The sequence below is a fragment of the Alligator mississippiensis genome, chromosome 3 (genome assembly GCF_030867095.1).
Source record: "Alligator mississippiensis isolate rAllMis1 chromosome 3, rAllMis1, whole genome shotgun sequence".
Lineage (NCBI taxonomy): Eukaryota > Metazoa > Chordata > Crocodylia > Alligatoridae > Alligator > Alligator mississippiensis.
The window spans coordinates 152,796,116-152,810,634 of record NC_081826.1 but is presented as its reverse complement, the minus strand read 5'-3'; the positions used below and the strand labels follow the sequence as shown (position 1 = coordinate 152,810,634).

The window sequence follows — 14,519 nt, the reverse complement described above, 5'->3', positions numbered from 1 at the left end:
ATTCAACTAGAGAGAAAAGGAATTAAAGAAATTGTTAAACTGAAATCTTTACTCAATTTTTAAGCCTTAAGTGCTTAAATACACAGGTAAAGAAGGAAAAGTTGTTAAAAAGGTTACATCATTGTATTGCTTGTTTACTTATTTTGTAAAACTATTAGCTTGATTTATAGAGCCCCAACCCACAATTAGTTGCTTAATGATGTGTTAATAGTTAAGTAGTGAATGTTCTATCAATCCTTTATTCCTTGTATCCAAGATATTCCACTTTTCAGTGCAAAAACCTCAAATTAAAGGAAGAAAGCCCATACACCAAACCACTTGCTTAGCACTCTAAGACATTTTTTACCCATGAGGAGAGAGATTTTTTTGTGAGTTTAAATGTTCCAGGGAGAATGCTGGTACTATTTTGCTACAACTCCCTAGATCTTTTAATTCAGTAGACTTCTATAACCACAGTATCTAGTCAGGTCTGTATAGCAAACCCCTCCTGCCTACCTGCTTTGCCTGGGAACAGAAAAGCAAAGAGAAACTTGCATAATGTCAAGAGCACCAGAAGAATGAGCCCAAATTAAAACCATTACATCTTAGCAGCATTCTTCTGTGTTTTATTTCATAACAATGTGGGAACTAGTGGAAACTCAGAGACAAATACTTTTTCCCCGTCTTGCATCCACCTCCAAATTTTAACAATCCATTCTTTCTCTGGTGAAATAAAAAAAAGAAGGGAAACTACAAGTGTTACTACTGAAGAAGTCCCAAGAGAAGCAAGAACCCAAGGCTGTAGACTAAACGAAAGGCGTGTGTGCACGACACTTTAAAATGCGCTAAATGCTTTTACACTGTTTTAACAGTATTGGTGTTTCCGCGCATCCGTGGCATACTGAGCATTAATTGCAGCCACTGTAGGAAATTTGGTGGCGTAATGCGCCTTAAATGACTTGGGGCGCAGCAAACTATAACTCCTTTGAGGAGTTTTAGTTAGCTGCCCCTACAGCCGTGGAGCAAAGCACCGGGACCCGTGCAGCTCAGGGCCTCTGCAGGAAGCTCTGCAGGCAGCCTGACAGCAGCTCAGGAAAGCAGGCTCTGCCCAAGAAAAGCAGGGAGCCTGATCCCCCCCGCCACCCCTGAGCCTGCCTGCCTGCCTGCCTGAGCAGCGTGGGAGCCCCGGTGCTTCCCTCCATGTCTGCAGTGGCCCCTGGGACCACCTGAGCTGGGTGCCTGTGGGCAGATTTTGGGGGGGGAGGAGGTACTGTTGCTGCAGAGGGAAGCACCAACCCCCCTGCAGTCCAGGGACTGCTCTGCCCACCAGCAGCTTGCCCTCCCCTCCCCCTGCCAGAAAGGCAGGTAAGTCAGCAGGGTGTGTGCGTGAAACAGGGGTTTAATCAGCCCTAAATTGAAGCAGTGTTTTTTAAAACCCACTGCTTCAATTTAGGGTCCCCGTTTCATCTACATATGCCCCAAGTCATATAATGACCTTCCATGCAGAACATCTTTCATTTGAACCCCTCCTCTCTCTGGCTGGCCCTCCAAAAAATTATTGCAATTCAGGATCTCATCTAAGTCCCATCTATTCATCCATTGGTTTACAAGTGTTTGGGGTGTGAGCAAATCTTGCTGAAGAATGGGCTCAGAGATTTTGGACTTTCTCCTGTCAAAATGAAGATTTCAGAGAATGAGCTATTTGACTGGTGGGCCAGCTCCAAAGTAGAAAGATTGACATAAGAAAATTGATTCTGAGAGGGAAGTGAAGGAGGTGATTAAACTGACAATGAACAAATATTACTAAGGTTCTTGTTCTAGAAGACACCAGTCAGGATTTTCAGGATTAATGATGTTCTATGAACCAACAAAGTGCATTCTATGTCTAAGAGTCCAGAGAGACTGAAGACTGGCATCTACCTTTTTACTAGGAAAACCCAAACTTTTCCTTATTAAGAATATTTTGTTAAAAATCACAGGAGCTAGGGGAAGAGGAATGGGTTAGCCACTACATAGGAAGAGAACTGGTGGTGGAAGATGCTTAGGGGAGTGGGGCTGGAGAGTCCAGCACCAACAGTGGCAGGGGTCCTCGACATGGGACCTGGCTGGACAGTCTAGCAGGCTTGTAAGTCAGACGGTCTGCTCTGCTTTCCCACCCCTAGTCACTTAAAAAAGCTTCATCCACCTCTTCTTCCTGGTCTGGTGGTCTACAGCAAAAACCAAACAAGATATCACTCTTGCTATTCTCCTCTGACCTTGTTTCAGAGACTTTCAATGGGTGCATCTCCCGCTTCATACTGGGTTTCTGTCCTTGTATTCCCCTTCTGGTTGTCTCTCTTCCATGATGCTATGATGCTGGACATCTCTTTGCGCATCAAGCCAGTAAGTCCTCATGCTCACAGATGCTTCTGAGCCTAGCTACCTCCTTCTTCAGTCTCCTTGCCCATCTCATAATGGAATCCACCAGGAGACACCTCTTCCTCTACAAGCATTCCCAACTTGGCCCTCTCCAATAAGGACATGCAGGCCACAGTCCCCACAAAACCAGAACAGGAACTTAGCAGAAGCATTGGAGGTCAATGCCTGCCCTCCCCCTCCCCCCACCACTCAGATACAGCCCACAAGTGTACTGGCAAAGGTGGCAGTGATTTTAACAATGTGACATTGTCTAGCCATTTCATTAATTCTTTTGCTACCTCCGTCTTAATCCTCTGCTGCTGGTACTTCCTAGAATGTTCCTTCCTCTTTCTTTGTCTACTTGTGCTTGGCAAGCTTACAGTAAACAAATGTTAACACAGCAATACTGGGCAATACACTCAACTACAATGAAAACAAGTAACAGGAAGAGAGGAAGGTCTAAAGTTTAGGATGGGATTCCTTCTATCACCTTTTTTTTCTTTTTAAATTGTGTCACTGAATCCACCAGTACTCAATTTTTCCTCTTCTCCTCAACCCCAGATGTCAAGAGAAACAAGTGAGAAGAATCACAGCAATGACTCTGCAAGGTTCTGGAGGTTGGCATGAGGTCTCATGGAAGACAACTAATACATCTTCCATCTATTAAGTACAAATATATACAGCAGATTGCTGTATACATAAGCACAAGCCACTTAGAACCTGCTATTTGCTTAACAGCATTCTGAATGGAAAGCACACTTAAATCTGGACTGGCTAGATTTATTTCTAGGACAGGTTGTGAGGTTCCTACCTGCTGGTTTAGATCTTGCATTGATACCTTCAGGCCTTGACTCCAATGTCCTAAATATTCCTAAAACAAAAATAGAAAAGGAACGTTCAGAAGGAAGTTAAGAGATTTAACATTTAAGCATTCAGTTCAATATTTGCTATAAGAACTCTGATATTATTTTTCTGATACACCTTACATTTATCACAGTCCTGTCTTAAAAAAAAGACCCTAGAAAATATATTTGTTACATTAAAAAAGTAAAATCAAATTAAGTATTTCAAGCTGGGAAATCCTAGAATTGGAGTGTCCAGTTCAACCTTGATTCAACACTTTTGTACATGTACATCAGGGATGTCCAACTTAAGTGGTCAGGTTATGCATGCCTCATGGGCACACCAAGAGGGACTGTGCCCCCCACCACAGGCTGCATGCCCCATATGCAGGCAGGTACTCCTGCACTGCTCAATCCTTACATTATGCATGCAGCACCCTACCTCACCTTCAGCTCCTCATGGGCTCCCCCATAGCACCATGCTGCACAGGCTCTCTAGGCTGCTGTATCCCCCTGGACTACAGGCTGTGCTATGCCATCCTGTCCCACCCTCTGGGGCACGGGCATGTAAAGGAAGTTAGAGGAGGAAGAGAGAGCCCCAACACTCTGGTTGCTGCTGCAGCCAGAGCAATAGGGGGAGTGGTGGCTAGATGACAGTCTGGGGCCACATGTTAATCCCTCACAGGCTGCATGTGGTCAGCTGAACAACCCCAATGTACACAATGACAGTTGGAATTACATAACCATGGACTGTTTTTCTACAAGGTACCAAATCTCATCCAGTGCACAGAACAGACAATGTTCATGGAGGAAGGCAGTTGTTAGTACATTTTATCTTCAAACTTCCATGTGGAGCCTTAGGTCTTATGTGCTGCCATCATCCAAACACAATAATATGAATTGCCTCATGGGCTTTTCTAACAGTGCTAAGCTCCACCATGGTGGATGAAACTAGCAAACATTAATACATGCACCTTTGGGTTGTATAGATAGGAGCTAAGACACAGGATGATTAAGCCAATATTATCAGTCACTGCTACCAATTTTGTATCCCTCAGTTACTAGGTATCTAATTTGAGACATCCAGGGCTTAAATTTTGCCAGAATGTAGTATCTGTACCCCTGTGTGAGGTACAGATACTACCTGCCTCTCAACGGGGCCGTCCGCTTCGGCCACCGGGACAAGAGGTGCCGATGGTGCAGCTACGCGGCCGAGACCCTCCCCCACGTGCTGTGCAGCTGCAAGCCGCACGCCAGGGCCTGGCAGCTCCACCACAATGCTGTCCAGGACTGGCTGGTGAGGGCCATCCCGGCCGCAGCAGGGCAGGTCTCCATCAACCGCAGTGTCCTGGGCTGCGAGAACCAGATGCGCCCTGACATCGTGATCACCGACGAGGAAGCCAAGAAGATCGTCATCGTGAATGTCACCATCCTGTTCGAGAACCGGCGCCAAGCCTTCACCGACGCCCGGGCTTGCAAGTGGGAGAAGTACGCCCCGCTGGCCGACACCCTGAGGGGCCGCAGCTACGACGTGACAGTCGACGTGCTCGTGGGAACACTCGGAGCCTAGGACCCCAGCAACGAGAGCGTCCTGCATGCCTGCTGCGTTTCCCGCCGCTATGCCAAGCTGATGCGCTGCCTCATGGTGTCCGACACCATCCGGTGGTCCTGCGACATCTATGTCGAGCACATCACGGGCCACTGCCAGTACACGGACCCCACCAGGAGAACAGCCGCCGGACTGGACCCAGAGGGGACTGCCTGAACGCCCCCCCTCTGTACCGGACGGACCTTCGCTTCAAGAGGATTCTTCAGCAAAGGACGACCCTGCGCCACCCGAAGAGGACCCCCATGATGAGACTGTATACAGACTGAGACACTTTTTCTTCAGACCACTTCTTCCACCATTGCGGACCATTGTAACAGGTTTGTGTGTTTCTATCCTCTTTTTCTCTCAGCGTCGCAAACCCCCTCCCTCCCCTTCCCCCTCCCCCAGGGCTTAGCTGGCTAACTTTGTATCGCCTGTAACCTAATTGCGTTCCCCACCTCACCCCCATCCTTCTATTGTTAGTCCCTCGCCCGGGCGCTCTGTATTTCCCTATCGGCTTTGTCATCTTTTTTCTTGGATTTACAATCCTAAACATCTACTAATAAAAGTCAATCTGTACCCCTGTGTGAGGGGTATGAGCCATATCCACATTGTCTCCAAGAGCTAGAACCAAAAAGGCAAAAGCACTAGATTTTTACACAAAGTTTAGGCACCCATCTCCCACTAATTTCAATGGATGTTGAGCAGCAAAATACCATTACAAACCTGGCCTATAAGTGACTAGCTTGAGGTGCAGCAGAGACAAGCCTGAAACCAGAGGGTGCCCAAACAATTCAGACTGCAATTCTATGGACAGTCGGCATAGCAGAAGACAATTCAGATTGTTTCCTTAAAGCTGCTGTAGTAGCTTTGGTGATAACAGGCATCACAGATGTAGAACTTACATTTGCTTTAAAGTCAGCTAACCTGACCCTGAATAGAGAGGCTGTCTACCCTGGAGAGGCTGATACCCACCAGCAGGTATACTATCACCAGAGCAGCTCCAACAGTGCTGCCAGTGGGGAAAGGGTTCATACCAATTATTTTACTACTCACTTTTTGGCTTAGAGAGCTTGCTGATGGAGATGTAAAAGAACTGCCGACACTGCCCGACTTGTTAGTATCTTCCAAATCCGATGCCTCCATTTTCATACTTTTGGCAGATCCATTTTCTGTGTTACCATTCCTAGAGTCTTCAGATGACCTCTTCTCAGCTTTTAACCTCCCCTGTGACACTGTCCCAGGATCTCCTGCTTCTTCCAAGAATTGTATAGTACAGGGGTAAAGTTTATTCACAATATGCAGAACCTGCCCCGGCTTCATTTTCACTTCTTCATCTTTGCCAATATTCACTAAATCAATGCTGGCTGGATTCACACCAATCTTTGGAGAAGAAAGCAAACAGAGTGCTGGAATTGACTTAAATAGTTTAGCACTCTAAATTCATCAGAACCTATCATCCCCAGAATATCACTGTCCTTAGAATGCAAAGAAGAAATAAAGTAGTATTTCCTCTGCTAGTGGATTTAAGGCTAGTGCCTTTGATTGATGTGTGGACATACAGAAGGTTTGTCTATACAAAGGAAATAGGGTGTTTTAATAATGTCAGCTAACCCCAGAGGGGAGGCCTCACATTGCCTTTAACTTGTTAAGATGTTGTAAAAGTGTTAAGCTCTGTCCACATTCAAACATATGTATTCGTTAAAATATTGCTTAGCTAGTAAAGATCTACTCTCCCAGTCTAAAGCTGCAAGCAGCAGAAGCAAGGAGCAACAACAGTCTTAAGTAGACCTGACTCATTTAAAGGATATTATCCAATGCGAGGAACAGAATGAAAGTTCCCTACCTCTACAGGACACAAAAGGAGTGCTACAGCATAAGCCTACCAACCAGAACACATTATGCACAGAGTAGATCACAAGGTCTGTGACAGGGCTACATCACCAGCTGCGATTTGTAAAGTGTAAACACAATGATAACACCCAATAAACAACACTCCACTTCCATGGGACAGCATACCTGTTTGATCCAGACATAGCCTTTATTACAGTCTGCTTTTAGCTGTACTAGAAAGAAAAAAAAAAGCATCAGAAACCTAGTGGCCAGACCCTCTTCTTTGAGTACTGCTGAAGCCAGTTTTTACAGAGCATCTGATCTAGGCCACACATTTCATGATGCAAGTTCTGTTGTTACTTCAGCTTAATAGGTATAAGCAGATGCATACTTCCTGCTAAAGGGTCTGATTCAGTCAAATCCTATACATTTTGCTTCAGTTAATTTTCAACAAGGGCCAACACATCTACCGAGAAACCCTGATAGGCATAAAATAATTTGCATTCAGCTGGGATATAAGATTCTCCTTTAGAGAGTGACATATTTTTCAAAAATTCTGGATAACAAAGCTGGGTCTGAAAATATCTATATACGAGTCTGTTGCTAAAATTTCTGTCCCCATTCAAAACAGAAGTCTAAATAAATATGATGGCAATATCTGAACTTATTAGTTGGATATTCAGTAACACACCAGAAATAAACTCACAGTATTGGGGTTTTTTGTTTTTTAAAATAAGAAAAGTATGATTTTCTGAGTCATACCAACAAAATTACTTCACAATAACACTACTGACTGCTGAACTTCAAGATGAGAAAATTGACTGAAGTCATCCTGGACATCCATTCTTATGTGAATTATTCATTATCCAAAAGCTAAACCTGTTTTAAAAAAATGTAGAATATACAGAGAAACAAGTTTGCAGACAGCATCACCTGGTATTTTATAGCTCTAATAGAGGATACAATATCAAGGAATAGAATCTTTTAAAGAAGCCCACAGAATTTAATGAAGAATGATATCCCTTCCACAGAACATGCGTAGCTTGTTAATTTCAATTAATAAAAAGCACTTATAGGCATCTCTAGAACATGAACAACTTATAAAGATAAAACATGTTCACAAGAACCTGGAAAGAATGTCACACTCTAAAGTCCCTCCATACCCTTCATCAAATCTATTAAACCATATAGATCATATACACAGCTGTCATCAAGGTCAATTTCTTTCCCTTCTGGTTGCAGGGAGGCTGCTTCCCTTCCTGCTGGTCAGGTTATAGGAGATTATCTAGGGTCCTACAAGGATGATGGATGCATGAGATAGGCAACACTATGTTCAGAAAGGAGAGAGATGACCCTTTGGCTTATGGTAATAGGCTTAGATTTATTCTACAATGACAAGAAACCAGATCGGAAACCTACATCTGCACCTCAGGGTCTCGTAGGCATGTCAATATTTCTGGGACTACTAGGTCACCATCAAAGTAGCAGTTACAAATACACTGCAGCTCTAACTTACCCTGCTGCCGTGAACATTTTTTGTCTGTTATCTCCGTCTCCGGGCCGCGCCCTATCACTACTGTTTTTAAGTGAGGCAGCTTGATTCTTGGGCAGCATTTATCTCTCCTCACCAGCCAACACACAAGCATTATTGCACTGCTGAACACAACAGAGAGAGAGAACATATCGTTATACTTGCATACAGTGTGTTGCATTCAGACAGCAATTGTGATGCAGGGGCCAGAGGGCAGGATCAGATGCCAGCCATTCTTAGTTCTTTTACCAAGCCACTAGTAAATTGTGGCATCTTGGCTGCTTCATTTAATATTGCTGTAACAGTTTCCCCACCCATAAAACAGGGACAACAGCAACCTATACCACAGAGATATTTCAAGGCCTGCTTAATGTTTGTGTTGTACCTTATCACCTTCCAAGCAAAAAGGTGCTAGTGTGGAATGTACTTTTAACACACACCAAGTAGATTTATATTAAAATATACATTTATACACCAAAAGGCATAAGTTTTGAAACAGGAATATCCCCAATGAGTAATAAAGCACTAGAATTTACTATGCACATTTGATACCCGCCATTTGTGGATTTACCACCATGGACAATCCTGTAAGTGCCAACACAGTCTTGTTAGGGTTTGTCCACACTGAGCAAAGGGCTTCCCTTCGGTGCAATTTTCTCCACTTTAAATAAGTGAATGTTACCTACACCAAAGGCTGGGTGGGGGAGGAAGGTGCTGTTGCTGCAGGAGATATCCTTATGCCCCCCGTCACTGCAACTGGCTCAGTTGCACAGAATGTACCACTGCCAAATGGCACAGATGATGGCATTCAGTGGCAGGTCGGGGTGGGGATTCATGAAGGCAGCTGCAGGGCAGAGGGAGGGGGGGGAGGTGCCAGAGGGTCCCTAGACCCAGAGACTACTGGCAGAGCTGATACCTCCTTCCGCAGCAGAGGTGAGGGGGCATGAGGCTGATGACCAGGACCACTGGGATGCAGCCCCCACACTGCCTCTGTTGGTGCCCCGCGGCAGGGGAAGAAAGCAAAGGGGAACCGCCCCAGAGAGGGCAGCCCCCAGCAGCAGCTGGATCACAAGCAGCACCCGGCTGGAGTTAGAAACTTGCCAACCCCTGATCTTAAGGGGCCGGGGCTGGAGCCGGCCCTGCAGCGCGGTCTGGGCCTCCAGCACCTCCCCTTGCCAAACTCTGGATCGGCCCCTGCTCACCCCGCCCGCCCTCGGCTCCAGGCAGCGCGACACCGGCCCAGCTGCCGCCGCGCTGTCATGGGGGGGGGCGCTGAGGGCCGCCGGCCGGGCCTCCCCCTTCCCTCCCGGCGTCGCAAAGCGCCCGGCTCCAGCTGCCCGGGGCGGCCCAGGCAGGCACGAGGACCCGCCCACACGGTGTCCCCAGCTCGCCTCCCGGCCCGGGGCCACCCCACCCCACCACGCCGCGCCGCGCCGCGCCGGCGCGGGGGACAACAGCGCGAGACGCCGCTCACTCACCTACGTAACACCCAAACACGCCCCGTCCCGCCCACTGCGTCGCGGCCAATAGGTGACCCGTACGATACCGGCGACATTGAGCAACCCCGCCCACAAACGTCATTGCTGGGAGAGCGGGGCTTCCTGCCGCGCTTGCGCTGTCATGCGCCTTCCCCGCCCCGCCCTGCAGGGGGCGGTGTGTGTGGGGGGGCGAGGGAGATGTCTGGCGTCCGCTGCTCCAGGGCACGCTGGTGCTAGGGGCTCCTCGGGCGCAGGCCCCGGCCCTGGCCCTGTTGCACAGCGGAAGCGTCCCGGTTCCTAACCCTCCTCCTTAACGTGGGCAACGCAGCCAGAGCCGGACCATGGCCTTCCGGTAATGGCGATGCCAGCACTCCCAGCTACTTCCACTTTTGTGGCCCAGAAAAAGCCTGAAATCGCACGTTCTTCAACAAAAGAAAAGCTGCCCAGTCGGGACTGACAGATGAAATGTCTGTTCTGAAGTCAACACGTCCTTAGCAGAGCTGTCTTCTCCGTATCACCCCACAAACGCGCCTAGAAAACAGTCTAGCTCCATCCTCCCTGTAACTGCCCTTCAGGTGGTTACAGGCTGCTATCAAATCCCCTCTCAGTCTGTACCCTAAACCCAGTCCCTCAGCTGCTCCTCAAAAGTCATGTGCTCCAACCCCCAAACCATTTTTGTTGCCCTCTGATGGACTCTCTCCAACTTGTCCACATCCTTTCTTCTATAGTGGAGGACCCAGAACTGGACACAGTACTCCAGATGTAGCCTCATTAGCTCAGAACAGTGGAATAATTACTTCCCTCATTCTGCTGGCACCACTCCTACCCATGTAGCCCAGCATACTGTTAGCCTTCATGGCAACGGGGGCATTGTTGACTCATATCCAGCTTATTGTCCACTGTAACCCTCGGGTCTTTTGCGGCAGAGCTGCTGCTTAGCCAGTTGGTCCCAAGCCTGTAGCTGCATGGGGTTCTGTCTTAAGTGAAGGACTTTGTCCTTGTTCTTATTGAACCTCATGAGATTTCTTTTGGCCCAATTCTCTAATTTGTCTAGGTAACTCTGAATGGCCCAGATAAAGCCCTACCCTCCAGTGTATCTGCTACCCCCCCCCCCCCCCCGCTAGCTTGCTAACATCTGCGAACTTGCTAAAGGTGCGCCCCATCCCATCTTCCAGATAGTTAATGAAGATATTGAACAAATCCCACCCTAGGACCAACCCCTGGCACACTCCACTTGATACCGGCTGCCAACTAGACATCAAGTCACTGACCACTACCCATTGAGCTGGACAATTCAGCCTTCTCTCCACCTTACAGTCCATTCATCCAACCCACACTTCCTCAGCTTACTTGCAAGAATTCTGTGGAGAACCATATTGCTAAAGTCAAGGTATATCACGTCCACTGCTTTCCCCAAATCCACAGAGCCAGTTATCTCATCAGAGAAGGCAATCAGATTGGTCAGGCATGACTTGCCCTTGGTGAACCCATGCTGATTGTTCCTGATCACCTTCTCCTCCAAGTGTTTAAAAATATATTTCTTGGCAACTTGTTCCATGATTTTTCTGGGGACTGAGATAAGGCTGTCTGGTCTGCAGTTCCCTGGATCCTTCATCTTCCTTTTCTTAAAGATGGGCACTATATTTGCTCTTTTCCAGTCATCCATGACCTCCCCCGATCACCACGGGTTTTCAAAGATAATGCCCAGCAGCTCTGTGGTCACATCAGCCAACTCCCTTAGCGCCCTTGGATGCTTTGAATCTGGACCCATTGACTAGTACACATCCAGCTTTTCTAAATAGTCCCTGACCTGGTCTTTCATCACTGAGAGCTGCTCACCTTCTCCCCAAAGTGCTGCCCAGTGTAGTAGTCTGGGAGCTGACCTTGCCTGTGAAGACTAGGGCAAAAAAAAGGCATTGAGCCTGCTGGGCACTCAATAAAGTCCTGAACTGCTTCCTACCTCCCTGTGTGTTGTGGGGGGAAGGCCAGTGGATGGGAAGCTCAGCCAGGCAGGGCAGGGAGGGCCACCCCGCCTTCACCCGGTGCAAAGGCCATGGGGCACACAGCCCAGGGGTGCGCAGGTGAGCAGGCATGGGCACAGGTGACCATGGTGTCCCTCCCCTACCCCAGCCCTCCTTTCTGCATGAGAGGCCAAGGTGGGAGTCTTGGACTAGACAGGTACCATCTCTTCCAAATGCATCCCTTGCCCTCCATGTAGCCTCCCCTACTAATTTCAACATCAAGGTATTATGCACCAGTCTACCGAACAGAGAAGACGTCAGAGGGTGTAAGCACTAGCAAGGGGCCTGGAAGATTACACTCTTCCCTGTTTTTGATAAGCCATTACTTCAGTAATGAAAACAGATCTACAATGCTTTTTCTATTAATACAATAATTTGTCAATCAGTGCAGTAATGAGCAATTGGTTTTTCATCTGCACTTATATTTTGATTTTTTTCTTCTAGCTAACCACTTTGTAAGAGCCATGACTACCCACTAACTCTGAAAACAGGTACAAGACCTTTTCAGTGTCCGTGATTTTTGTAGGCAAACCTTGCCTCAACATCGCTAACATGAAGGACTGTGACGCATGTAAAATTTCAATGTATGCTTGAGCATGTTTCTTAAAATGATCAACTTGATTCCCCTGATTCTGACACCTTGTGTGAAAATTTCAAGAACAAGACACTGGCTACTACCAAGGATATCTTTGGGACAACAAAGAAAAAAACCCTGACTGGGAGCAGTGTCTGAACATCTGCTGCTCCCAGTCATAGAAAAGAAAAAGCAAGCTTGCCTAACTCTACTTCAACAACCAACTAAGTCCAGAAATCTCAAATTCAAAGAGACTAAGGCTGCAGTCCAGAAAGCCACCAGAGAATGTGCCCAGAAGCATTTGCAAAATCTGTTAGGGTAGCTTTGTTATATTTAGCCTTTGTTGGACCTGCTTGAGTTGTGAATTACAGTATTATTTGAACTTTTCTTTTTACATTCTATATCTGTATTGTCAGCTGTAGCCTTGGGCTCACTTCCAGGTTATGTTCTTGACTATCAGTATGAGAAGGTAGCTTGTATTCTAGTGTGATCAACATAGGTGTGTAGGATGTGGGCTTTGTTACTAGCTTAAATCAACTGAACTTGGCACTAGTCAACTGAATCAGAGGGATGGGATATGTTAATGAAAGATAATAAGAGGGGACCAACTGGACACTGCCCGACTGCAGAGCCCTTGGGATTTCCGGTTTTCATGGATGGACCAAATTAGGAGGCCAGGGACATGCCCACATTAAGACCAAAGACCAAATTAAGATGTGATGGGTGTGTTGGAACAAAGGAATATGCTGACAGGATAGAATGTGGACTGTATGATGACCACAAGGAAACCAATCAATGGTACCTGGGAATGAAGCATCTCAGAGGAGTGGAGTTAAATAAAAAGCATAAAAAGGGGCAACACATAAATAAGTGTGTGTAATTGTCTATCCAACAACATCTGGACCATGCCAGACAGAAGACCACCTAGACAACCACCCTCTACTTTCAGGACTGCTGATTGCCTATAAGACCTGTGGTGGGGAACATCTTGGATTGGGTGAAACCATTGATCTAAATGTTTTTCTCTCTATATATATAAATTACCAATATAATATTTCATATATTAATTAAAAGTTAGATTTTAGTTAAGTTGAAGTTGTGTGTTGCCTATGCCATGCTGGGTTGGTTGAGCTTCAGCAATTCTTTACTGCCATCTGCTGGGCAGATGGGTGAGGTAACAGATCTGTGCAAAAAGATTCAGATCTGCTTTGAAAGAGGGGACCTTTGTGGTACCTATGATGGAATTAAACAGGCACTTGGTCCAACTTGTAAAAAGACTGCAAACCTGAAAGTGAAAGATGGTCCTATCCTGACTGACAAGCAAGAACAGCTTGACCAATGGACTGAGCATTAAAAGAACTCTATGCAAAGGATGCCATTATCTGTGATACTGCCTTAGCTGCCATCCCCCAGCTTCCAATGATGCAGGAGCTGGACTAAACACCAATTCTTGAATATGTAGAGAAAGCTATCAAAGAGATTGAGCCTCAGAAAGCAGCGGGCAACAATCAGATAAAGGCAGTCCTCGACTTATGACTGTTTGGGTTACAATGAATGGCAGTTGCAACGCTTGTAAATTGATACCCAGTTTCGAAGTTCTGGCATGGGTTTCAACTTTACGACACTGGATACAGCATCTGTTGTGGTGGAAGGGGAGGGGAAAAGGGCGTGGGGGGGCAGATCAAGGCCCCTGTGGTGAGAGAGGGACTGGGGCTGGGCCTGGGACAGGGGCTGGGTCAAGTGCTGGCCAGCCAGGGCTACACTGGGCTCTGGGAGCTGGGGCCATGGGCGGGCGTGGGAGAAGCCGTGGCTTGTCTGGCTACTCCTGCTGGGGCCAGGTAGGCAGTGTGGGGCTGTGCCAGGCTGCGCTGGGAGCAGCGGCTATGGGTGTCCATGGGAGAAGCTGCGGCTCATCCAGCTGCTCCCCCACTACTCCCCCCATGGAGAGGTGGGCAGTGCCAGGCTGCGCTCCAGGGGCTGTGGGCGGCCCTGCCTTGCTGCAGGGGGAGCAGATAAACTGTGGCTATGCTCCAGGGGCTATGGGAGGCTGTGGGAGAAGCCACGGCTCATTTGGCTCCTCCCCTGCTGCTCTCCCCAAGGTGAGGTGGCGCCGCCCATAGCCCCCAGAGGGCAGCTCGGCACTGCCCGCCTCACCGTGGGGGGCAGTGGGGGAGCAGCCGGATGAACCATGGCTGCGCTCCAGGGGCTATTTTATTATGATACTAGAGATACTGGTAGGCTTCCACATTTCTTTAACATTGTAAATATAGCAATAA

General features: G+C 47.4%; 1 protein-coding gene across 9 annotated transcripts in view; it reads right to left on the bottom strand.

The window, feature by feature from the left end:
- Positions 1-14,519, bottom strand: part of APTX (aprataxin) — a 29,797-nt gene that overhangs the window by 6,946 nt on the left and 8,332 nt on the right. The window contains exons 1-5 of one of the 9 annotated variants that reach the window (XM_014596195.3): positions 9,649-9,740; positions 8,156-8,295; positions 6,826-6,872; positions 5,863-6,189; positions 3,188-3,247 (exon numbers count right to left, since the gene is read on the bottom strand). In XM_014596195.3, the coding sequence (XP_014451681.1) occupies positions 3,188-3,247; positions 5,863-6,189; positions 6,826-6,872; positions 8,156-8,295; positions 9,649-9,725 (651 nt within the window). In that variant the 5' untranslated portion in view covers positions 9,726-9,740. Of the gene's footprint in view, positions 1-3,187; positions 3,248-5,862; positions 6,190-6,825; positions 6,873-8,155; positions 8,296-8,856; positions 9,064-9,086; positions 9,346-9,372; positions 9,583-9,648; positions 9,741-14,519 lie in introns of those variants that run through there. The other 8 variants (XM_014596196.3, XM_006266720.4, XM_014596197.3 and 5 more) reach the window with 8 other exon arrangements.